Consider the following 27,143-nt stretch of genomic DNA (forward strand, 5'->3'; position numbering starts at 1 on the left):
CAGTCAAAAGGTAAGTTGTTTAAGAGACAGGGCTGGTAATTCACATTTAGATTAAAACTTATTATATGTTTTATGTACAGTAATTGGTGCTGTTTGTGCAGAATAAAGCTATAAACTCATAATAACAGAAAATATGGTAAAATTGATTTTGTTAGTTTAATAATCCAGACATTTTTTCCAAAGAGAAAGTAGATACATTAGATCAACAGTGTTAAAACGCTTCCGGGATACGGAAAAAAAAATCATTCTTGAATCCATTTTATTTCGGGGCATTAATTTGCCTCTTAACACGTTTTAATTGCCATATACATTAAATTATTTTTATATACACAAACAGCTGTTATGGCTTTACAGTGGCTAGTAGATGTGCAGATATCTGACAATAGCCCTCTTTCTCCTCCTCCATCATGCCTCATGGTCCCGCGGAGCTGCTACCGGGTGGAAGCTGCCGTGATGATTCGCTGGCTGGGACACATTTCCTCGACAGGACTGTAAGCCCCGCCTTTCTGAAAGAAACTGTAGAGCTCAGAGAACGCGATTGGTTGAAAGAGCTGTCAATCAATGCACACAGAGCGCCGGATAGAGCGGAGGCGGGCGCGAGTAAGAAAATTATAAGGTCATTGGAATTACCAGCGCTACAAGCCATCGTTATAATGAAGCGATAACAGATAAGAATGAAAAAATGAAATAAACCGGAGCAGAGTCTACCAAAGACGCCGCAGTTACTAGGTAAAAGGCAGGCGTGCGGCCGTTACACGCCGGTGCGCGTGAATCCGCGCAGGTAAACGGCGGAGGTTTCGCTTAAGCCGATCAAGGTGGGATCGTACGGGACAGGTTCCCCTTCTGCTATAAAATACACGTTATTGTGACCACGGACACCGAAACCGAGGTATTTCCCGGAACACACACCTACATTTCAGATATTTTAACCATTGTCCATTTCCGGAATCTCCTGAATCATTAATCGTCATGATCGCAGCTGTCAGCTGCCAGTTAAAGATGCGTTTACCGATTTGTACAGAAGCATCAGCATACATTGTGTCTTGCTTGTGTTGCCTAATGGATGCGGTACACGTGGGACAGATTAACTGGAGGAATAGGATGTCATATATCCGCACTGGGCTTTTCAATATAAAACACGGACAGCAAATAACCTAGCGCAACCGAGTCTCATGATATAACGTTACAGTTCATGCCTGATCGTGTAAACACATGATATAATGTAATGCGTGAATTCTTCATAATGTATCTTGTGATTTTAACAGAAGAGTGAACCTTAGTGTGCTGCAGTGCTGTAGGGAGGTCCGTTTCGCGAACGACTCTTTCTTTTGAATCGAGTCTTTTCAACCGAGTCAATAAACGGACGGAGCGATGCGCTGACGAATCGGTTCTGGAATCAACAACTGAACGACTCATTGAACTGACAATCGCCTTTTGAACTGACTTACAATCATTACATTTACACGAACAATATTAACATATTAAAATATTGTCAACTTGGAGATGAAAATCTTAGTATTGTTGACTAAATTCAAATTAAGCGCAGCGAGTCGGAGTAAAAGAATCTCTGAATCGGTGTCAGTCAGTCCGTTCTTTGACATGAAACTGTTCAAAAGATTCGATTCGCGGAAATGAGTCAATACAGTGGTCTATAGCCAATGTGCTCGCTCAGATTTCCGGGCTCTGCGGTAACCATCGCCTGATGATGATGATGGCTGTTCTGCATTGCTTTAATATCCATCCGCACCAGCAGCACGTCTATCATTAGGTCTGAAGGACTGAATACACGCGGGGAGGGGGGATTTTCCCAGCATCCCTCACTCAGGATCAGGATAGACAGGCGCACATTGGAGGATTTCCCTGCTGCGGCGGAAACGTGCGACGATGACGATGTGTAACCATCATTTGTGTCAGTCATATAACATTGAGAAAGTGTGAAACGGCGTATAATCTATAGGCGCAACAGACCGGGGCTAGTTGTCACACTGCATAACAATTAATTAATCAGAATTAATCTATATTCAGTATATGTGACCCTAGACCACAAAATCAGTCAAAAGGGTCAATGAATTTTGAAATTGAGATTTATACATCATCTGAAAGATGAATCTGGAATCTGAAGTTGCCAAAAAATCTAAATATTGAGAAAATCGCCTTTAAAGTTGGACAAATAAAGTTCTTAGCCATGCATATTACTAATAAAAAATAAAGTCTGATATATTTATGGTTGGAAATGTACTCAATATCTTAATGGAACATACTCTTTACTTTATCTTCTAATGATTTTTGGTATAAAAGAAAAATCTATAATTTTGATTCATACAATGTATTTTTTGCCTATTGCTACAAAAGAAACCCCAGACTGGTTTTGTGCTCCAGGGTCACATATAATTTAAATTCATACTGGAATGTATTTCAGAGTTTTTTGCAACCTGCTATATATTAACGGCCATAGCAAGAAATATTAAGAGTTTTTTTTGTTCTGAGAAAATATTCACCAAAAATATGATAATATTTGAACTAGATGTTTGAAACCAAAATGGAAAACCCACATCTGTATCTGTAATCTTTTGACTTATGAAATCTTATAGTTGCTATGATAAAACCCTTGTGACAACTAGCCCCGGTCTCTCATAGGCGTACTTAGGGATCATGTGATACTTCTCTGCATTCAGATGAGCTGTTGGAAAGATAGTACAGATCAAATAGCTCTGTTGCCTTCCGTCACTGACATTCAATCCTCCCTAGATACTTTACAGGAGTTTTTAGTGTCAAAGAAGACCTAGAAACACTTCAGTGCGTTTTAATTGTAAAGGAGCATTTTAATATTTAATGTTAAGTTCTTGTCGATGTATGATCATCTGTATCCACACAAATTCACACATTCACAGTCAATCAGGGTTATCCTCCGTTTCTATATCTAACGATAACCTCATATTTGTTTGTGTGTGTTAGGATGTTGCGGTTGGCGTGCTCCACGGCCCTTCTCTTCACGCTCAGGATGTGCGTTGGACTCTCCTGGTTCCAGGTTCTGCCGTCCATTTTTATTTTCTTCCTGGGTTCTGGTGGATGGAAGTCCTTACATGTGTTTTCAAAGACCATATACCGCGATTTGCAGTAAGTTTATATGCTACAATATCCTTTTTAGTCTTTTTATATCTTATATTGTATATATGCACAGTGTATACTTTTTATGTACTTCTCTACATTTTCTACAAGTCATCAAAACCTTTAAAAAATCCAGAAACACTATATGAAAATAAGGAACACTGTAGTTCTGCAGGGATCAAAAATGTGACCCGTTGTCGTCGCTTAGGTATATTTTTAGCAGTAACTGAAAAAACATTGTACTGTATCGGTCAGAATTATAGATTTTGCTTTTATGCTAAAAATTATTAGGATATTATGTAAAGATCATGTTCCATGAAGATATTTTGGAAATTTCCTACTGTAAATATATCAAAACTTAATTTTTAATTAGTAATATGCATTGCTGAGAATTCATTTGGACAACTTTAAAGGCAATTTTCTCAATGTTTAGATTTATTGCACCCTCAGATTCCAGATTTTTAAATAGTTGTATCCAAATATTGTCCGATCCTAATAAACCATACATCAATGGAAAGCTTATTTATTCAGCTCATGTATAAATCTTGACACTTAGGACTGGTTTTGTGGTCCAGGGTCATCAATTGTCAAATTAAAATAAATAAAAAATATCCTCTATTTTAGCTTTCCACCCTTTGTTGACATTCCAGCGCTGCACATTCTGGAAATTTTCTCTACCAAATTACTTTTTTTTTTTTTTTATGTTTTATTCAAGTGAATCCAAATGTAGTTTCAGGGTGCTTTCACACTTTCATGACTTTTGGTGCGCACCTGATTCGATTGACATCAGCGTTCGGTTCGTTTGGATGATGTTACGCTGTTTTTCGAACTCGGGTGCACACCACGAACAGTACCCAAGTCTGCTTAAAAAAGGGTGGTCTGGGGTACGGTTCATGTGTACTCCATTACGGTTCGCTGCTAATATGAACACAATTGTACCAAATCGTGGAAGTGAATTGCTATTTATGACGTATTATTTGATTCCTGACGAGCGTGATTGACACGCTGCAAGCAGAGAGCTGTACATCTCATTTCTGTTCGCCTTCAGCATTCTTAAGAGCATTTGTAGTACAATCGTAAGACAGACATAAGTGGAAACTAAGCCAACGTTTTTAAAAACAAACATCTTAAAGTTATGCATTTTGCCGCTGGCTCCTGTGCCATCGAGGTAAACAACTGCTGGCTTGATGACGCAAATGAACCGCGTTTCGAACCCAAATAAAATAATATGATCGCAGTCCAGCGGAGGAGCAATCGAACTCTTGTTCAGACCAAGCAAGTGAACCAAGTGTGAAAGCACCCTTAGATTTTGGGGAAAATAGCTCTTAAATATCCAAACTACTTATTTTAAATTCCATTAAATTCAGAACAAGCTGGGCGATTTAATAAACTCATTTATTACAAATTTTTTAAGAAATTTTGTAGGCAGGTACTTCATATTTTTGTCTACTATACATTAAAACACACAAAAAAAGGCTGTAATAACTGATGTAAGAACTTTCTATGCTATATAAATGCCAAATTAAGTAAACGCATTAAAGTAAAATATGAAATTTTTAGTAATTTTTTTAATATGTGCAATATGTAATAAATAATTGACATTCCTTACACACTGATACAGAAGTAATCTGATTTATGGTTTGTGAATAATGATCAGGTAATACATTAACCTGGGCTCTCTCACTCAGGCTGAACAGTCCCTCAGCGAACACAAGCGCACATTTCTGTATTACGAGCTGGGAGTCTGTTGAAATGGGTTTCTGGGCTGTTCCTGGCAGGTTCAGCTTGTTTTTATCTCAAAGACTGTAGGTTTTGAAATGTGAATTGAGTAATCTGAAGCCCGACTGCTGAGCGCCTTAAGACTTCTCTGTTTGCTGTTGCGAAGCAAAAAGGCAAAACCTCAGCTAGCAATCAGAGTTTTGTCACTGGTGGAGGTGAGGGTTTATCAAATCAGCCGCACAGATGACTCTGTAAGAGCCTGGATTGGGGGACGGAGGCTTTTAGGGTAGCTGTTAATGGACGTAAGGATGCAGGGGTCGGGGATCAGTGCTTTTAGCAGACTGACAGTGTTTGTGTAACTACTTCCTGCCACTTACATTACCATTAAACAGGTGATTATACACAATAACCTGCGCAATGAAGTACACCACCGGTCAAAAAATTGAAATGATCAAGATTACTTGAACTCCTATGCTAACCAGGCTGCATTTATTTGATCAAAATACAGTAAAATCTGTAATAATGTAAAATATCATTACATAAAAATATGTGATAATTAAAAAATGTGAATATATAATGTAATTTATGATTCAAAGCTGAATTTCCAGCAGTCTTCAGTTGTCACATGATCTTCAGAAATCATTCTTATGTGTTAATTTGCTCGGTCAAGAAACATTAAACATTATTTTCAGTGCGTATTACTATACATTCTCTACTGAATAAATTTGGAAATCATCAAACTCTCCCCAACATTAAAGGTTGATTTAAAATTCTGAGATTCAGCAAGAACCCAACAAACTGATTAATAATTGATGTGACATTGATTTCTGTTATAAATAAATGCTGTTTTAAACTTTATATTCATCAGAGAATCCTAAAAGAAAAATTTCCACAAAAATAGTAATAACATGAATCATTATAAGGACCATTATTAATAATTGAGCACCAATTATAATTAATAATGACTGATCAAATCAGCATATTTGAATGATTTCTGAAGGATCATGCGACTGGAATAATGGTGCTTTAAAACATATTCAAATGGAAAACTGTTACTTTAAATAGTAATCATATATTTCTCAATAATCCCAATATAGCAGCCTTGGTGAGCAGAACAGACTTCTTTCAAAAACATTGTAAAAACATCAGAATTATTCCAAACATTTGACAAATTGTTTTAAATGAAAAGATTTTGAACCATCATAATCATAATGTGAATCAAAATGTGTTCTTTTGCAGTGCAGCCAGTGTGTTGCTGAGGGTAAAACTCAATGTCAAAAAGCACCTTCGTGAGCGCAACACCGTTCCCAAACTCTTCGCCAAGTCTGTCAAGAAATACGGAGACAAGACGGCTCTGATTTTTGAAGGAACGGGCGAGAAATGGAGCTTCAAGGAGCTTGACGAGTACTCCAACCGCGTGGCTAACCTTCTGCTCCAGAGGGGCTTCACGGAGGGCGACGTGATCGCTCTGTTCATGGAGAACCGCTCTCAGTACGTGGGGCTCTGGCTGGGCATGGCAAAGATCGGAGTGGAGGCAGCTCTCATCAACTTCAACCTGAGACTGGAGGCTCTGGTGCACTGTGTCAACATCTCCAACGCCAAAGCCGTGGTGTTCGGCAGTGAGCTGACTGATGGTGAGAAGAGATGTGATGAGGAAACTACTATGACACTGTGGCTTCCTGAGCACAGTCATACCATGCGTTTGAAGAAGTATTTATCCATGCTACAACCTACTAACGGACCTTACCTAACTATTATTAGCCTGGTTACAGGGGAAATATATTTTTTAAATGTTTAATTTTCAGATGCAGTATTTGTCAATGGACATAAACAAATTCACTAAAATCAAACTAAAATTAACCATGGTTTTAGAACAAATAAAAACTGGCCATAGTTTAACCATGGTAATTTTTAGTAAAACTGTGGCTATACCAATGGAAATCATTATGCCGAAAAAACACGGTAACTACATTTTTACTATAATTAAACAATGGTTCATTTTCATAAGGATTGGCTAATTTTTGGGGAAAATAAGTCTGTGTAAAATGTCTGGAAATGAATCTTTTTTGAACCATCCAAGCAAACTGATTCACTAAAATGAATCAAACTTCTCAGTGCTACCTCAGGTGTCATTCTGAATGACTGTTTGTTGGGAAAATTTAGTAATTTCTCAGAAATAATTGAACAGATTATTTCCTGAAAATGAAGATGTAAAATGTTTGCACTGTGAATGAATTTGACTCCTTTTTTTGAATCATCCAAACAAACCGAATCACGAAAATGAATCAAAATACCTGAGCAACAGTTTAGAATTGCAGAAGTAACAGTGTAGCAATTTCTCATGCTTCATTGACATTTGTTTTGAAAATTAAGTAATATCCGGAACGTATTTTTTCACAAAATATTTCCTCAAACATTAAGTTCGCGTTTTCTGCACTTGGAAGGAATATTTTTAGTTTTTTCATCGGTCCAGGTAAACCGATTCGGTAAAAGGAATAATTGCAACCTCAACATTTTGTAATTCTGCATCACTAATTTTTAAAGTCATTTCTCAGAAGTAATTCCACAAATTATTACGAAAGAAATTCTGAAGATGTAAAATGTTGTTTCTGGAAAACCTACACCTAAAATAATAATAATAATAATAATAATAATAATAATAATAAATAAAATAAAACAAGTTATGTTAGTAGCATTTTTAGTTAATGGCCAACACTGTTCTGTACATTTTGTGATTATGTACCAGAAGGGATACAGGAAATTTCTGGATCTGTGAAATACATTTTCTTTTCAAGTTATGTTTATGTAGTTAAGTTAGTTTTATTTATTTATTTGTGCACCGATGCACCTTGCACCTTAAACCAGAATGTGAAAAAAGGAGGGAAAATAGTGTGAGTTTTGATTTCATGTTGACTTTAGACAAGGCTTTATATTTTTAAACTGTTGGCTCAATTTAGTATCGGTTAGGGCAGCAGTTCAGAAGTGTTGTAATGACACACTACAGAGAGCAAATAAGGAAGTGGCACTTGGACGAAGACGAGAGTGTGTACTCTAGAGAGCCGAATGAATGAGTAGCGCAGAGTTCAGATTTATTAAGGCCAGAGGTGACTGTGTGTAACACTTAGCGAAATAACCTCTCTGCACCAAAGAGGCTTCATAGCTGAGGTCACCGACGCCAGCGAAATCCTCATGAAATCCAGTTCGCTAGTCGTCTCTTAAGTAATTGGAAACTGACTCATAAAGCATGCCATGTTGAGTCAGCTTCGTTTCTTATTGATTTCACATTTCCGGCCGTTTGTTTGTCCTGTGCTTTCTCTGAGGAGTCTTCTAGACATTATTTGTGTCTGTGATGGTGACTTCATCCGTTTCTCCCGCTCTTTCCCTGTCTCAGCGATGTGTGAGGTGCACAGCTCCATGGGAAAGACTGTGAAGCTCCTCTGCTCTGGAGAATGGGACCCTAAGCGGGTTCCTGAAGGGACGGAGCATCTGGAGCCGCTGCTGGAGACGACCTCTACAAACCAGCCCAGACAACCAGACCGCAGCTTCACAGGCAAGACCTTTATCGAACACTTCAAATACCAAATACAGAAAATAAAATATGAAATCATATATCACTATGAACTCATTCTTAGTTGTTCTATGTAATGAAATGTTGTATTGCAACTATCCGTTTTTTAAAGCTTAAATTTTTTCATTAATGTGTATTATTATTATTATTATTAAATTTTTTTTTAACGATTTTCAAACTGTTTTCAAGGAATTAAAAAAATCTGGCATTGAATTGTGCCTGAATATTTCCTGTAAGGGTTATTATAATTAACCAAAACCATAAAAAGGATTTTTGTTACTTGAAATAAAATAAAATTTGACTCGAATAAAAAAAAAAGTAAAATGCAGAGGGCAGTATTTCTCATTTTCATTTAGTTTAAAACCAGAATTGAAATGAAAATGTATACAAATTCTAGAGAAATATTTTTAAAACTAAAAAAGTTACTAAAACTTTAATTCAACTTAAAATGAAAGCAAAAATTAAATAATTTTCTTTTTATTAATCATAGACAGAGAGAGGCGGTAAGGCAGCAATAAAATATTAATAAAAACTGTAATGGTAACTCAATGATACTAAAATAATACTTTTTTTATTATTATTATTTAAATTAAAAATTAAATTAAATTAATGCATTTAGCAGATGCTTTTATCCAAAGCGACTTACAGTGCATTCAGGCTATCAATTTTTACCTATTATTTAACTTTTAAAAAGGAATCCCATTAACAATTAGATTGTTGATAGTTTTTCTTCCTCTTTGCCTTCAGATCGGCTCTTTTACATTTACACGTCGGGGACCACTGGAATGCCCAAAGCTGCTATTGTTGTACACAGTCGGTAAGTGTGTGACAATGTTCATTTCTCCGTTTCTCACAGTCTCTCCTTCATTTCTCTCTCTCGATGAATCAAGCTCTGTGTTTTTCCTGCGTTCCTCCCTCAGGTATTACCGCATGGCTGCCTTGGTGTACTACGGTTTCAGAATGAAGTCTGAGGATGTGCTTTATGACTGTTTACCACTTTACCACTCAGCCGGTACATCACTGCACACAGGCTGCTCTACACCTTCTTCATATGTGCATTTCCTGTCACAGAGTTCAGTTCAGGCTACTTCCTGTGTGACGGTTTTGTGGTTTGTTTCGATGGAAGGCCCTTTGACTTGTCCAGTGCTCTTTTAAAAAAACAGCTCAGCTTAGTTTGTTTTCTGTTTTCTTTTTCAAGCGTGTGTTGGTGTGTGTGAGTGTTTAATCTGAGTTGTTTTCTCTGGCAGGTAACATCGTGGGAGTCGGACAGTGTCTGATCCATGGAATGACTGTGGTGATCAGGAAGAAGTTCAGCGCTTCAAAGTTCTGGGATGACTGCATCAAATACAACTGCACAGTGAGTGATGGATTGGATGTTATTATGGAATATACAAGAATTCAGTTTGCCTGTAGTTCTTCAGTTTTTGCTGGGTGAATGTGCACAATTGTTTTTTACATTGATTATAATCAGAAATGTTTCTTGAGCAGCAAGAACTCTGAAGACTGGAGTAATGATGCTGAAAATTCAGCTTTAGCATCATAGGAGAAAATTACATTTGAAAATATTCACATAGAAAATTGTAATTGTAATATTTAAAAGTATTATAAGTAAATGCAGTCTCAGTAAGCATAAGAGCACTTTTTTTCAGAAACATTTAAAAATCATTATTTAATATATATATTTATTTAAAATGACATCTATGAATTTGTTCTGTGTGTGTGTGTGTGTTTGTTTACATGTTTAAGATATGTATGTGTTAGCTATGTTTAATTTATTGTTATGTGTTATTAATGTATAACATGTATTTATAAATGTAAACAGCAGTATTTACTACATGCATTTGAATAAAACTTACTATTGAGGCATGTTTTCCTCCAGAACATCAATAAACATTTTAGATGAAAATTTCTAATGAGGATGCAAACGAATAACTGACTCAGACACAGAAATGAACAGAACTCCACCAGTGTTTTTTTGTCAAACTCATGAGTCATAACATAAGCTGTTGACTTGAAATCCACCTACTGACATGGGCTTTCAAGGCTTAATAGAGCAGATCATTCAAATCATTGCAATTTTGCACACTTTTATTTGGCAAACAAAGCCATAGTCAATGTATTGTGCATTCAGTGAATATCCCCAGGACTTTCAGCCCTCTGCTTTGATGTTATAGTTGTGCAATTGCAAATTATGTTATTAATATTAATGTTCTGCATGGAAAGGGAGTTTTAAAAGCTGATATTTGATTTGATGTCTCAGATCGTGCAGTACATTGGCGAGATCTGCCGCTATCTGCTGAATCAGCCGAAGAAGGACACCGAGCACCAACACAAGGTGCGCATGGCCCTCGGGAACGGCCTGCGTCAGTCCATCTGGGAGGAGTTCACCAGCCGCTTCAACGTCCCACAGATCGCAGAGTTCTACGGCGCCACCGAGTGCAACTGCAGCCTGGGCAACTTCGACAACAAGGTCTGCCCCGACGAAACGCACTTTAGATGGAGTGTCTGTAAACGACCAGATGTAAACCTCTACAATAGTGGATGATGCATATGGAAAAGGATGCGTACGCAGCAATTTGATTGTGTGTTAGCATACATTTTATGAGGCGTTCTACAAGATGTTCAGTAATCAAGCACAGGTGGTTATGGGCTATTTAAAGTGCCGATGGAAATGCTGTGACTGGTTTAATTTGAAGTTTTGAAGAGTGGAAGGTGGTTGTAACATGTTGTTCTGACTGCAGACGGGCGCCTGTGGATTCAACAGCCGGATCCTGCCCTATGTTTACCCCATCCGCTTAGTCAAGGTGAATGAGGAGACCATGGAGCTCATCAGAGGACCGGATGGAGTCTGTATCCCGTGTGGTCCAGGTACAGTACTCCCTCACTCTCATTACAAGCAGAAAGGCTCGAATTGATGAATAACTCCTATAACGTGTGGGTTAGAGATCTCTAGTAGAGATTTTAGACTATGTTCTCTATCAGGGTTACAGGCTCATCTGACATTGTTGTGCTATGTGGTCATGAAAACACATGTTTTTAAGCATTGCGGTTTAAAAACAAGTGATTTTAAGCCACTAAAACGCAATCAGCAGCAAAAGATGTCTGTCTCAGAGAGGTGCACACATGTGAAGACCGTGCTCACAGAGCTCAGGAGCATTGAGTTATTTTTGCCGCTTTATAAAGGCCATGAATGGTTAACAACACACACTTATGTTTCAAAATGCCCATCTTTGCAAGTAACCTCATAAATGTAGGTCTTTAGTGAAAGCAAACTGCTGAGAAAGAAAGCAGATGTGTAACAGTAGATTGGCAGCTCTTAAAGTGACAGCAGTCTAATATTCCTGCTGTCTGTCATTCATGTTAATCAAACAGCAAGAGAAAATCTGTCATTGCTCTTGACTAGATCACTTTTGTAACTTTAATAAAAATAAATATATATTTAATTTACGTAGTGAAGAATATGCAGTTTCGTACATTTGATTACTTTATACAATGTATGCATTTTTATGTTTGCTTTTTGTCTTATTATTATTTCATAGCTGACTGTTTACTTGTCTTCAATGAGCTTTTATTATTATTATTATTATTATTATTATTATTTAGGCTAGTAGCATTAAGATCTTATTTAAAGCAAAATAGCAATATTTTGATATATATCGTTACCATTAAATTAAATTACTCATATTGTGACATAAGGTTTTAGTCGAATATCCCAACTCATATTAATGAACAAATAAATAAATAATAATGAATTATACAACTATACAGTAAGTCTTTTCAGCCTTAACCGTATACATACATTATACTCTTGTATAGCATAACTCAACTGATTATGTAATTGAAGAAAGATTGATTATGTCATAAAAAGATTTCAAATCTCATCTGCTTGTATCTGTTGACCACTGCAGAAAGTTTATAAATCTTATTTAAAATCCATTTCCTTGTTTTGTTTCTCAGGAGAACCTGGTCAGTTGGTTGGCAGAATCATTCAAAACGACCCTCTCAGGCGATTTGACGGCTACGTCAATCAGTCGGCCACTAATAAAAAGATCGCTCACGATGTCTTCAAGAAAGGAGATAGTGCCTATCTCTCAGGTATGGTGTTTTAACTACGCAAGCGCACACTTACTTCCATACGCTCAGCTAGATGATAGCAGTTGTTGGCTTCTCCTCTCAGGGGACGTGCTGGTGATGGACGACTACGGCTACATGTACTTCAGAGACCGCACAGGAGACACGTTCCGCTGGAAAGGAGAGAACGTCTCCACCACAGAGGTGGAGGGAACGCTGAGCCGCCTGCTGGACATGAAAGATGTGGTGGTGTATGGAGTGGAGGTGCCAGGTAATCACATATTTCTCATCATTTCTGTTTGTCCTTCTAGTAATACTTTAGTATAGATTCCAATTCTCTAATTGCTTATTAGCAAGCCTATTATTAACATACTGGCTGTTTATTAGTACTTAAAAAGCACCAATTCTGCATGACCATATTCTATATTCCTTATCCTACCCAATAACTTAAAGGGATAGTTCACCCAAAAACTAAGTTTCTGTCATTAATTACTCACCCTCATGTTGTTCCAAACCCATTAGACTTTGTTCATCTTCAGAGCCGATCCGAGAGCTCTCTGATCCTGCATTCACAGCAAGGGTCGTGTGCTACAGCTACCTTACTTACAATTAATCAGCAGAAAATTAGCCGTTTTTTAAGGCAGAAGTTGTAGTTAATGTTTTGTCAATAGTGAGAATTAACTCTCTTAAACGTACAGTATGGAATTTTTTTGGCCACCAGGGGTCACTCAATCAAAATAATAACATAAGACGTACTTTGACGTCGGGAAAGAGCGTAAGGCTCATGGGAGTTGTTGTTCATTCGTACACGCGCCATGCCGCTCCCTGTCATTCCTCACTCGTTCTAACTTAGTATTTTGACAATCACGTCTTTTCGAATGGAGAGATATATGAATTATGAGACTCCTATCAAATCAATATTCCATCTAGCTAGTAATAATATATGTTAAAAAACACGGTCGCCTTTCTTTAATAATTATAATTACGTTATACTATGAAATCGAACAAGTTAGAGAGCTGCATTTGAAGCTACTTTATTCAGATAGTTATAGAACAAATGTAGATTTACATGAGAGCTAGTCCGTCTGCGTTTTACACAAGACATCATCGTTTCACAAAATATACGGATAGATACAGTTAGCTGAATGGATGCATACCTGTTTATCAGAATGCAAGCGAGTTCGGCATCTCTCTGTAGTTTCAGCTTGTCACGAAGCTCTCTCTATCTTGGAAATGCAACTCCAATATTTACTCGTGTCTTGTTGCTTCTCTTGTCCCAAAACCATCTCGGGTCATTTATTTCACCCGTGCGTTTGCGCTTCACAGAACGTGCAGGCAAAGCATAATCATGATCCATAACTAAGTTATTGATTGAGGTTTAAATACGAATATAAACAATTTAAATATAAAATATAATAGTCTCGATCAAGGCTACTACTTTTTCTTCTTCGTCTCGTCTTTGTTTCTGTTCACCTTTGTATTTGGCGGTTCCGCAGGAAGTTAGATAAACTAGAGGGGTCAAAGTTTATATGACGCCATAGAAGGGCGACAAAACGGAAATAAAGAAACGTGCCGTGTCTTCTAATTAAACTATAATTTTCTCCGGATTTGAAAGTTCGTGGAAACTGTCGGGATGATGTAAGTACACATCTAAAAAATATATATAACATAGATATAGTGATTTCTGCTATTTTATAGCAGAAAAATTACATATTGCGCCTTTAAAATAAAGTGTGACCGTCCTTCTCTATATTTATTTTCCCACCAATCACATTTTGTCCCATATAAGAAAATCTCTTCAGGGACTATATTTTCAAGTGGAAGGAAAATAAACCTCAGCAGTGGTTTTGTGCTTAATCTTGGTGATTATCTCGCTTATTACATGGCTAATTGACAAACAAAATTGCACACAATACAGTCTAAGATTCAAGTTGAAAATGTTACAGTAAATATTGTGCAGAGTTATTTTTAAGTGTTCTGACTGTCATGACATAGTATCATGAACCATCGGGTGCACAGACAGTGTGTGGAGAGGACAATAATTAATTTAAACAAAGCTGACTGCAGCAGCTCCTGAAGGATTCTGGGAATGCACAGCCAAACAAAGTCTTCTCTTTGCCTCGGTTTTGCTTACACTAGATCTATAAAGGAATCGCAGCTGAGTGCTGAATATAGCTCGGTACATTTGAGACTGCCGGATGAAAAATACTCTCTCACCTTCAGGACAATGTGATCAGCAGATCTGGAGATGTGGCTCTGTAACATATAGATATGTGTGTACAACATTCGCTGATGACATCAACATTTTTTAAAGCTCTACATGCAAATCGATAAACCGACAACACAAGAAAACTGTTTCTGTGAACTCTGGAAGTCATTAGGGTTTTCTGTAGCCTTGACGTTAGCAGTAGATGGCATCCAAGAGAAGACGAACTGCGGAGGATTGCACTCAAATGGCTGCTCTAGCGCCTCTTGTGGCAATACTGAGAATGCAATGAAGCGGCACAGCAAAACACAGCTCCTTTTATACTAATAAAAAGCTTTTCTTTGGAGTAGCAGTGCAGTAATGTAAAACATCACTGTTTCTCTTCCTGAATGCAGGAGTTCATAGGATCTCTGTCCTTGGAGAGGTGATATATGACCTGGCGAGGCAATGTTTATTTTAATTCATGGCGACTCAGTAGTGTCTCTTTATGCTTATAGGCTTGGATTATGCCGTCTAGCTTTTTTTGAGGTTCGTTACAGCACCTGAGGTTCCTGTTGTGTGTTTTTCCTCAGGTGCTGAAGGCAAGGCAGGGATGGCAGCCATAGCAGACCCGGAGCACACCACAGACCTGGTCAAGTTTAGCCGGGACCTGGAGAAGGCCCTGCCGCCCTATGCCCGGCCTGTCTTTCTGCGCTTCTTACCAGAAGTGAACAAAACAGGTGAGATATCGCACACTTAACTCAGACAGGCAATGTCACAGTTACAATCCCGTCCAATTTAAGAACGGAGCACAAAGTGTTAATGTTCAGAGTTCTTCTAGGCTTAATCAAGTTATTTATTCGCCATTTACCGTTCCGCCTTAAATGATGCAACATGTCATTGCTGCCATATCTAAAGCATTGTTCCTATGAAAGGAGCTGTTTCAATATATAGATTTGACTAGTAGCGACACTGTTTATTGCCTTTCTTTAAACATATTCTTATTGTCAGCAAAATCCAATTTTAGTCAACTTCTAATTCAAACTATTCTGATGTATTTTGAGGTTGTGTAGGTTTGTTCTACATAGACATAGAGAGTATTTATTTTATTTCTGCAGGTCTTATATTTTCATTTCTAAACCTCTGCAGTTACTCTGTTAACACGGTCCAAAAGAATCCAAAGAATGAACATTTTGTATTGTACTGTACGTTATCGTATTAATGGAAACTTTAACTTGACATGAGACAGTGCATATAAGTTATATTGCACCATCTTCTCATTTTAGGGCAGCCTTTCTCTGACATTTTTCAGGGTTTAATTAATTTTCGACAATTAGGGAAGATATAATGTCTAAGGCTTTAACAAAATCTGAAGTTTGAAAAAAAAAATCACAGAATTAATTATTTTTATATGCACCCTTGATCTACAGATAATTGAGCCAAAACATGCAGTACACCAATGCATAGCATCTTTTTCTTTCAGGGACTTTCAAATTCCAGAAGACAGACATGCGACGGGAGGGATTCGATCCCAACGTCGTCTCTGACAAACTCTACTTCCTGGACTGCACTAAGGGACAGTATGTGGAGCTGAATGTGGAGCTCCATCGCAGCATCGTCTCAGGAAAGCAGAAATTATGAGACTACTGCCAACCTCCACTTGTTCCCTCATCACATCCCTCATCGCTTCAGCAGCCCTCAAACCCCGCCCCCTCATCACTCCGCCCTTCATTACCTCAGCAAACACAGCGAGGGGCCGCAGGAACACATTCTGGTTGTGTATTATTCAAATCCCCGTCGATTCATTCTCACAGCCCACCCTTAAGACGGGACTGAGGTGGCATTCAGCCAGGCAGCCATCCCGAAAAACAAACAAAAAATACTAAAAAATTTGGCAATTTAGCAAACAAGAATACAAAAATCAAACTGGAGGAAAAGGCACAAGGACCAAAAACAGGTCTGTCAAATGGTAAAGCTTTCCCTTTGCCTCGGCTGCACAATGCTCGCCTGCCTACAGGATTCGAGACTGACACATGTTCATTTTGACGGTTTTGACAAGTGACTGCCCTCATGAATGCGCCCTCAAGCCCTGACCAAAACCACAAGGATCGACGTGCAATACAAACACAGCACTGGCTGTGCAATTGCCAGCTGCCATGCTGTTTATTTAACATGCACCAAATATATTTAAGTTGTAGAATAGCTCATCATCTATATACAAGTCATGCTGCGTCGAAGACTGCACTGCTACTGTGTCCATTGTACCACTCCAGACTTTTAGTATGCAGCGTCAGCATGGAAGCAGATCAGCCCGGTGTGACATTGTGCAGACTGGGCTTCATGGGTTTGCTTCGTTTTGCTAGACGTGAAGACCGTTAAGTTCCCAGCGAGGACTCTCTACAGGACACTCTAGCGGAGTCTGCATGGAGGCGAATGAAAGTAGTGTAATTCTCTGGTGCTAAAGAACGAACATCCTGTCTGTCTGCATCGTGGCGCCAGACTTAAAAGGGAAAAGGGTGGAAGCAGAGGAGAAGGAAGGGAAAGCGATATAGGCTATTTGTTCTCCACGTTCTAGTTTTTCTTTCAGCAGCATGAATGATTGACGCAAACAGAGCACTGTGCCTTACTGTCAGGTCAGAAGATAGTGTTTTGCCCTCGTCCTGCATCATTACACTAAATGACCCTAGACGTCCCTTCTATGTCTTTTAGACAGCTAGCTTGTTTTCTAGACCTAGCTTGTACTCCCTTCCCATCATGCAAAGTGTCCAGCACTACATCTATGGGCATCCTTTCCGTTTCATGTGTATTTAGCTCGATCTCCTTTTGCGAACCTTCATGTTCTCTAGTCCACTGACAGCTGATTATTTATTTATATATCGTAGCAAGAATTGAAGTGTGTGTGCACGTGTGACGAGACCATTTTGTGTGGCAGCACTTGAATTTCTCCACGTCACTGTTTTGGCCACTATATATTAACGTTCAGCACAGATGTGGGAAAAGTGTTTTGACCTTATTGAGGTGAATTTCTCCAGAAACATGTATGGGTCATGCATCAACACATTGTAAAAATGTATAGCCTAGAAAATAATGAAGCCTATTTTAAGATTTTTTGCCATTTATTTTCATTAAAATATAATGCCCCCACGCAGATTATCTCATTCTCATTACCGTAGTGACAAGATTCAAATTCACATTGCCATGCTGTCAATTACATTTTTGGCAAAATGGCAAAAAAAATCAAATTTATATTATCATAATAAATAAAATCTAATTCTCTGTACAATACCGTAATGGCAATAAAAACATCAGTATCATTACTGTAATTAAAATAACATCTTATTTTCACTACTGTAATAACAAATTTAATTTGCATTACTATAATGACAATAATGAAATCAGAATCAGAAAGAGCTTTATTGCCGAGTAAGCTTGCGCATACAAGGAATTTGTTTTAGTGACATAAGCTTCCAGTACACAGAGACAACAACAACACAGACAAAAGAAAAAAAATTGTAAATATAAAGACAAATATTGCAAAATTAAGTCATTACTGTAATGACAGAAAATCAAGTTTGCATTACTGTAATGATATTAAGATATCTTTCTCATTACTATGATGACAATAAAATCCTCATCACTTTACCATAATGACAATAAAATCTCATTCTCATTGCCATAACGACAAAAAAAAAATCCTCGTCCTCATTTCCGTAATGGCAAACAAACTCATCGTTCTCATTACCGTAATGACAAACAAAATCATTCTCATTACCGTAATGACAAACAAACTCATCGTTCTCATTACCGTAATGACAAACAAAATCGTCCTCATTTCCGTAATGGCAAACAAACTCATCGTTCTCATTACCGTAATGACAAACAAAATCATTCTCATTACCGTAATGACAAACAAACTCATCGTTCTCATTACCGTAATGACAAACAAAATCCTCGTTCTCATTGCGGTAATGGTTGAAAAATTAAGACTTTTTATTAATTAGAATTAGCATAAATTAAACTCGGTAAAACAAATTAAAAGGAATTAGTTTATTCATTCAAAATGTATACATTGTTCTTTTTTTCATTTGGGATGAAGTGAGATTTACTCAAATAGCTGTACATGTGATTTAAACTTCAACTGATACTTAAAAAGATAGTTCACCCAAAAATCAAGATTCTGTCATTTATTATTTACCGTCATGTCATTCCAAACCAGTTCATCTTAAGAACACAAATTAAGATATTTTTTGATGAATTCCGAGAGCTCTCTGACCCTGCATAGACAGCAAGGATCCTAACAAAAGCAAGATCCAGAAATGTAGCAAGGACATCGGTAAAATAGCCCATTTGACATTAGTGGTTCAGCTGTAATTCACAAAGCTATGGGAATAATTTTGGTGTGCAAAGGAAAAAAATATATAACGACTTTATTCAACACTTTGTCTCCTCCAAGTAACTCTAGCGCAATTTTGGAGAGTGGCACATATGTAAACAGCATATGCTTTTTCTTTGTGCACAAACATAATCGTAGCTTTGTAAAATTACAGTTGTACCCCTGATGTCACATGGATTATTTTACTGATCTCCTTGCGTTTCTGGACCTCGATGGTGTTAATTACATTGCTGTCTATAGGGGGCATCAGAGAGCTCTCAGAATGCATCCAAAAAAATCTTAATTTGTGTTCCAAAGATTATCGAAGTGGTTACGGGTTTGGAACAACATTAGGGTAAGTAATTAATGACAGAACTTTCATTTTGGGGTGAGCTATCACTTTAAAGCCAAGGGTGCAGTAGTGATGTCATTGGTTAGTCAGCCAATCAGATGCAGTTGTCTCCATCAATAACTGTTCCTGTTTTTATTTTGTTGTTTGCCCTTTCCTTTTATCACTTGTTTGTTTTGTTTTGTTTTTGTTTTTTTTGTTTTGTTTTGTTTTTTATTGTAAAGTAATAATGATGTGTAATGATTTGTTGTGATTTGTTTGTTATTTCTCCGTTAATCTTTTATTCAGTTTATTTGTTTGTTCTGGGTGTGTGAAGGAGAGGGAAAGCACATCTTATGCTCTGAGTTATATGTTAGACACAATATGACGTCTGAAATCTGCTCTACAGACATTTCTTTCTCTCGTGATAGTGTGTATTAGAGTTTGTGTCCTATGACAGCAGGAATCCTCACCATGAGGCTTTTGCTGAGGCCTCTCTTGAATAACTCTCCCAGTTAAAGGCATAGTTCAACCCTAAATGAATCGCCTCATGTCTTTCCAAACCTGAGTGCTGATCATTTTAATGGAACACAACATTTGTCACATTCTGAAATGTGCAAAAAAAAATAAAATCCAACTTTTTCGGAGTCCTCTAAAGCGATGTGATACTTTTATGTGAGAAGAAGAGCAGAATTTGTTTGTATTCCTTTTACTGAAGCTTTCAGATGTCCTTCTCCATTTCACATATTTAAAAAAGCAGTGTCATATTGACGACAAACAGACCAGGTGTAATAAAAAATTTTCAGAAGGCCCCCGTCATCAGTAAATTTCAACTTGAAAACTTCAATTTCAGTCTATTTTATGGTCTATTTTTATTTTTCCTTTTTAGAATTTTCATGAAGATTCTTCTGTGTTCCAAAAAAAAGTAAATACAATTACACAGGTTTGGAAAAACATAAAAGTGAGGAATGATGACAAAGCTTTTGACATTTTTGGCTAAACAATCTATTTAAAGTTGTGTAAAAAGACACACTTGAAGACACACAAATGACCTTCAATTTCAGTAATGTGTTTTGACCAGAGATTACTGCGTTTTAATTTAATGTCTTTATTCATATATCGTAAATGCGTTAGCGATGTGAAATACAAAACCAGTGCTGTGTATAATTTTTGTATTTATTTATTTTTTTAAATACTTAGAAAATGGACAGGGTTTTTTATGATACAGTAGAAATTCTCAGTTTCAGTCCAAAATTCATCATTTCAAAGGATCGGTTTGTGTGTGCAAGTGTGTTTCTGGTTTTTTATTTCATTTTTTCTCTCTGAATGATGTGACACTGTTAGCAGCGTTGTTGTTGTTCAGATGATAAATGTTTCCTCCTCATGCAAAGAATGGCTGCAAAATTGTGTTAATGTTTTCACTGATAATTATTTTATGAGGGATATCTCGTTTTTACTGTGGATTTTTTTTATGATACAAAGGACCATTTTCAAGTCACATAACTTATGTGTTTTATCTTGTTTTACTGAGCACCAAAGCCAATGTATTTTGTTAGTAAGGAAGAAAACTGACCTTTTTTTCCTCAGATATGTTTATAAATTGTACCGATTTGTCACCCTTCTGAAAAGACTGATCATAAATGCACTTTTATTTAGTCTATTTCTGTTCAGTACTCAGGAACAACATGCAGAGGCAGATGAGAGAAGGGAAACTATGAGTGTGTGTGTGTGTGTGTGTGTGTGTTGATGTAGAGAGAGATGTGTGAGGTGTGCCGCGTCACACTGAAGTCCTCTTGTCTCAAAGACTAGCTGTAAATCACGCTTTTTCGAAACAGTGGCATCCAAGAATCAATATTAATAAAAAATATATTAATTCTCTGTAGTTGCTCCTGTTCGTTTACTTTTTTACTGTGTCTAAAATATAGAAACGTTTATGACTTTGTGGGATGGAAATTGTAATACTTGTAAGCTTCAGACATGGTACCTTCAATGAATGGTCTCTCTGTTGGATGTGTGTTCTTGCGTGTGATTGGCCGGATTGGTGAGGGGGAGGGGCTAATGTGGCTGGCAGACCCAGAGCAGTCCACAGTCCCTGGCTGAGTTCCTACAACGTGACCATGAAGAAGATCGCCTTGGTGAGCATCTCTTTGCTGATGCTTCTGACTGACGTCCACGCCAGCGTCCAACCGCAGAAAAACTTTGACCTTCAGAGGGTGAGAAGAACGTGTGCTTTAACTAATGTTTTAAACACTGAAGCTTCATGAAATGATTTTAGGTGCCTTTTTTCTCCAGGATTGTACTGTAGTTTTTTCTGTTATGCTGGTATTAGACTAGTAGCAATTTCCAGACAGCAGTTTGACAAGTGGGTCTTTGTTGAGTTCAGTCTGGTGTTGTGTGATATTTAAACAGCTGAATAATGTTGGTTTAGGGAGGTTTTTCTTGTCTAGGGCTGAAATACATAGAAATAGTCATGTTGATTGGGTGAATGCTCTACATGGCTGTTTGAGGGGACAGCGATCGCATTAACTTCAGAGACAGTGAAGACAAACACAGCTCAGGGCAAAGGTCACCGCTCAGTGTTGCAACAAGAACCGAGTGATTTCTAACAAGCTCTCAAGGCATCTACATGAAGACAAAATGATTGGACAGGATATTGATTTTTCTAAGACGTCCTTGTCTAATTGTGCTTATTCTCAGAAGATGGGACATCTGTGAGCTGGATGTGTTTGTTCAGTTTGCAGGGAGGTGGTACCGGGTCGCTCTGGCCTATGATTCTCCAGGGTTTGTGCGGCACAGAAGCAGACTCACCATCTCGATGGGCACAGTGGAGCCCAAGGAGAACGGGAACGTCAACATGACCATGTGGAGTTTAGGGTGAAGGACACCTTTTTCATCTAGGCTTTGTTTTTTAGAGGAAAAATATTTGTATACTATACCGTCAAACTTCATATGATATAATACTATTGCACAAGTTCTTTTAAATACAAGCTGAGAACTATATATATTTAGAACAACAGCACTTTGAACTCTGTTAATACTGAGAAACATATTTAAGAAATGTATTTTGTTTTCATTTTAATTCATAATGAAGTTAGAATAGTTCCAAAAATATTATTGTCATCTCTTTAAATTGTAATATATGTTATATTATATTCACACACTGTGTGATGATTCTTGTCAACCGTTTTCCTTAAAACAATTAAGAATAGTTTCTAAAATAACTGCATTATTATATTATATTATATTATATTATATTATATTATATTATTGTAAGAATAAATTGTATATTCTTACCTTCGAGATCACAAATATAATTTCCGGTTCAGGTTGTTATATTATATTATATTATATTATATTATATTATATTATATTATATTATATTATATTATATTATATTATATTATATTATATTATATTTAGTGCTGTCAAACAATTAATCGCATCCAAAATAATTTTTTTTTTTACATAATATATGTGTGTGTTCTGTGTATATTTATTATATATATATAAATACACATGCTTGCATGTATAAATTTTGGAAAATATAAAATAAATGTTTATATATAATATACATTATATGAATATAAATATATTCATGTAAATACTCTACATGTACATATTTTCAAAATATATACTGTATGTGGTTATTTATATATACGTAATAAATATACAAAATATATTATGTAAACAAAACTCTTATTTTTTATGTGATTAATCACGATTAATGGTTTAACAGCACAAGTGTATGATGTTATATTGACTCATCTCCTGTCTCCTGTGATTGAATGCAGTTCCTCTGGCTGTCATTCTAAGGTCTACATTTATAAGAAGACGTCTGTGCCCGGCGTCTTCACATACTACAGCACTCGTGAGTCAACATATAAGACAAGTATGACTGATCAGACCCTGAGAAAACCATACTACCGTTCAGTTTTTTACTCTAATATAAAGGTCACCGAAGGGTGAAGGATGTTACTGTGGTGGAGACGAACTACACAGAGTACGCCCTGGTCCTCAAACACAAGAAGTTTAACAAGGAGTTCACACAAGTGGCCCTTTATGGTGAGTCTGCTAGAAACAACCGTAATCAACCAAAGCTTTTTGGGAGGGTGTTCTTGTTCCTCTGACTTAGTAAATTGTTCTCAGTGCCTGTAATTTCACTGTAGGTCGTACTAAGAAGTTGAGGGCGGACGTGATGGAGAAGTTCAGAGCGTATGCCACAGCTCAAGGATTCCCTAAAGACTCCATACTGACTCCACCAGCTGCTGGTAAACCTCTCCAGTCACTCACACACACAAGTCTGACTTCATCTGGACAATTAAAGGAGCGTTTCACCCCAAAATGAAAATGTGTATTCACTGACTAACCCTCATGTCGTTCCAAACCTGTTTTGAGTTTCTCTATTCTGTTGAACACAAAAGAAGATATTTTGAAGGATGCTGGTAACCAAATAGTTCAATAGCGTGAAGAAAAAAATGATCTGGGGATTAATATCAATGGATGCTGTCAGCTTCTTGGTTACTTACATTCTTTACATTATCTTCTTTCATTTTCACCAGAAAAAAAAAAGAAACTCAAACTTAAGGGTGTAAAAATCAATTAACATCAAAACAAATGTATTTTATTTTATATTTGTGTGTGTACTGTTTAAATTTCTATGTACATGTTAATGCACACACACATATATACAGTATTGTTCAAAATAATAGCAGTACAATGTGACTAACCAGAATAATCAAGGTTTTTCGTATATTTTTTTATTGCTACGTGGCAAACAAGTTACCAGTAGGTTCAGTAGATTCTCAGAAAACAAATGAGACCCAGCATTCATGATATGCACGCTCTTAAGGCTGTGCAATTGGGCAATTAGTTGAAAGGGGTGTGTTCAAAAAAATAGCAGTGTGGCATTCAATCACTGAGGTCATCAATTTTGTGAAGAAACAGGTGTGAATCAGGTGGCCCCTATTTAAGGATGAAGCCAACACTTGTTGAACATGCATTTGAAAGCTGAGGAAAATGGGTCGTTCAAGACATTGTTCAGAAGAACAGCGTACTTTGATTAAAAAGTTGATTAGAGAGGGGAAAACCTATAAAGAGGTGCAAAAAATGATAGGCTGTTCAGCTAAAATGATCTCCAATGCCTTAAAATGGAGAGCAAAACCAGAGAGACGTGGAAGAAAACGGAAGACAACCATCAAAATGGATAGAAGAATAACCAGAATGGCAAAGGCTCAGCCAATGATCACCTCCAGGATGATCAAAGACAGTCTGGAGTTACCTGTAAGTACTGTGACAGTTAGAAGACGTCTGTGTGAAGCTAATCTATTTTCAAGAATCCCCCGCAAAGTTCCTCTGTTAAAAAAAAGGCATGTGCAGAAGAGGTTACAATTTGCCAAAGAACACATCAACTGGCCTAAAGAGAAATGGAGGAACATTTTGTGGACTGATGAGAGTAAAATTGTTCTTTTTGGGTCCAAGGGCCACAGGCAGTTTGTGAGACGACCCCCAAACTCTGAATTCAAGCCACAGTACACAGTGAAGACAGTGAAGCATGGAGGTGCAAGCATCATGATATGGGCATGTTTCTCCTACTATGGTGTTGGGCCTATTTATCGCATACCAGGGATCATGGATCAGTTTGCATATGTTAAAATACTTGAAGAGGTCATGTTGCCCTATGCTGAAGAGGACATGCCCTTGAAATGGTTGTTTCAACAAGACAATGACCCAAAACACACTAGTAAACGGGCAAAGTCTTGGTTCCAAACCAACAAAATTAATGTTATGGAGTGGCCAGCCCAATCTCCAGACCTTAATCCAATTGAGAACTTGTGGGGTGATATCAAAAATGCTGTTTCTGAAGCAAAACCAAGAAATGTGAATGAATTGTGGAATGTTGTTAAAGAATCATGGAGTGGAATAACAGCTGAGAGGTGCCACAAGTTGGTTGACTCCATGCCACACAGATGTCAAGCAGTTTTAAAAAACTGTGGTCATACAACTAAATATTAGTTTAGTGATTCACAGGATTGCTAAATCCCAGAAAAAAAAAATGTTTGTACAAAATAGTTTTGAGTTTGTACAGTCAAAGGTAGACACTGCTATTTTTTTGAACACACCCCTTTCAACTAATTGCCCAATTGCACAGCCTTAAGAGCGTGCATATCATGAATGCTGGGTCTTGTTTGTTTTCTGACAATCTACTGAACCTACTGGTAACTTGTTTGCCACGTAGCAATAAAAAATATACTAAAAACCTTGATTATTCTGGTTAGTCACATTGTACTGCTATTATTTTGAACAATACTGTACATGTATATTTAAGAAATATATGTAATATATTTATATATATAATATAAATCAAGTGTTTTGGAAGCGATTAATCGCGATTAATCGATTTTACCGCCCTACTCATACAGGTCTGTAACAATGCAAGGGTGAGTAAATGATGACAGATTTTTCATTTTTGGCTGAGCCTAAAACTGAATGAACGTGTAAAAGGCTCTCTAGGGTTTGAATGATAAAGCAATGCTGTTCAAATTGACGAGAGTTATGTTGTATTCAAATAGGAATGACTCATGTTTATAGATGAAGTGGTTACTCTGATAGGACACATGAGGAGAAGGTTTTAATCATTTGATGTTTGGTTTGATATCTAACTCAATCAGTGCATCCGAAATCACTAAATTATGGTCTCATGGGATAATAAAGTGTCCATCGAATGCACACTTCAGAATCCAGGCAGAAGTAGAAAGTCATCCGAGTACTTTTAATCCGATTATTTTTCACAGTTTTTTTTAATTCTCTGAATTCAGACACACTACTCTTTGGTCACTGTTTTCAGCAGTCTTATACAGTACAGGGAAGTATTCAATTCGGATGCAGTCAATGACATTCAGTCATATTTTTAGGTCTGGCTGAAGTACTTTTTTTAAAGACTATACAAGGTTGGACACAATTAACTGCTTAAGAATTAACTTTTGTTCACAGTCCATTCAAATGTTTATTTATTGTCTAAAATAGTTGTATTGTATGCAAAATTCTCACATAATGTCTCGTTTTTGTTTAGTCTTTTTAGAAGACTGTCCTCCTTCAGGAAGTTAGGTAAGCGGGAGCTTCATATCTAGTTTTTCAATCCCTCGTGACACTACTAGAAGCTTTGAATATTGTTTTGCACATAGTTTTTTACTTGTTTTTGTCTCTCTTTCAGTTCCCAGTCACATTTAGAGCTGGAGGAAACACATCATCATCATCATCAATGTGCCAGAATGATGTCTGTTTGGGACAGTTTGTAATATTGTAACTTGATCTCATTGTCATTTGCCGTGCTTAGTTGTTATATTTATAATAAAACACTGAATCTAGGTATGTATCATCATCACGTCTTTGATGATCTTCGCTGACGCAAATAAAACTTTTTATCTGTTCATATTGTGTATGTTATTTGGCATGAGAAATGAAAGTTAATGTGCAATTAACTATACAGTCTACAGCTTTTCTCACAGATTGTGTTAACTAGAAACATATGAACTTATTATTGTGAGTTTGTGACTGAAAAATCAGGCTCGCTGAATGACATTTTTTTTTAAACATGTTTTGTAATAGTACATAAAAATCTAATTCTAAGGATATGGTATTTGTTGAAAATATTATTGGGATATTTCACAGAATCATGCTAATATTAATGTTGTATTTGTCAGAATTTCAGCCAAAGCAAACAAGAACACAAGACTAGCAGACCCAGACTAGTTGTCACACTTATTGCACTTGTACAATATTTCTATATACTCCG

General features: G+C 37.0%; 2 protein-coding genes across 3 annotated transcripts; both read left to right on the forward strand.

Moving 5' to 3' along the window:
• The first annotated feature begins 386 nt into the window (after nucleotides 1-386).
• On the forward strand, nucleotides 387-21,233 carry LOC113109664 (long-chain fatty acid transport protein 4-like). 2 transcript variants are annotated; one of them, XM_026273373.1, is made up of 13 exons: nucleotides 387-491; nucleotides 2,956-3,117; nucleotides 6,067-6,461; nucleotides 8,219-8,377; nucleotides 9,143-9,212; nucleotides 9,316-9,407; nucleotides 9,643-9,752; nucleotides 10,656-10,865; nucleotides 11,137-11,263; nucleotides 12,353-12,490; nucleotides 12,573-12,737; nucleotides 15,245-15,391; nucleotides 16,135-21,233. In XM_026273373.1, exons 1-13 carry the CDS (start codon nucleotides 415-417, stop codon nucleotides 16,290-16,292), a joined length of 2,010 nt encoding a protein of 669 aa, XP_026129158.1. In that variant the 5' UTR covers nucleotides 387-414; the 3' UTR covers nucleotides 16,293-21,233. The 2 variants fall into 2 exon arrangements, with proteins under 2 accessions (XP_026129158.1, XP_026129159.1); XM_026273374.1 differs by lacking the exon at nucleotides 387-491 and adding an exon at nucleotides 546-889.
• LOC113109443 (prostaglandin-H2 D-isomerase-like) lies at nucleotides 16,947-26,778 on the forward strand. Its single transcript, XM_026273011.1, has 8 exons — nucleotides 16,947-16,995; nucleotides 21,398-21,564; nucleotides 22,086-22,225; nucleotides 23,143-23,219; nucleotides 23,303-23,413; nucleotides 23,518-23,619; nucleotides 26,421-26,455; nucleotides 26,562-26,778. The coding sequence occupies exons 1-7, from the start codon at nucleotides 16,947-16,949 to the stop codon at nucleotides 26,453-26,455; spliced, it is 681 nt and encodes a 226-aa protein (XP_026128796.1). The 3' UTR covers nucleotides 26,562-26,778.
• Nucleotides 26,779-27,143: the final 365 nt, after the last annotated feature.

Source organism: Carassius auratus, chromosome 10, assembly GCF_003368295.1.
Source record: "Carassius auratus strain Wakin chromosome 10, ASM336829v1, whole genome shotgun sequence".
NCBI classification, from domain to species: Eukaryota; Metazoa; Chordata; class Actinopteri; order Cypriniformes; family Cyprinidae; genus Carassius; species Carassius auratus.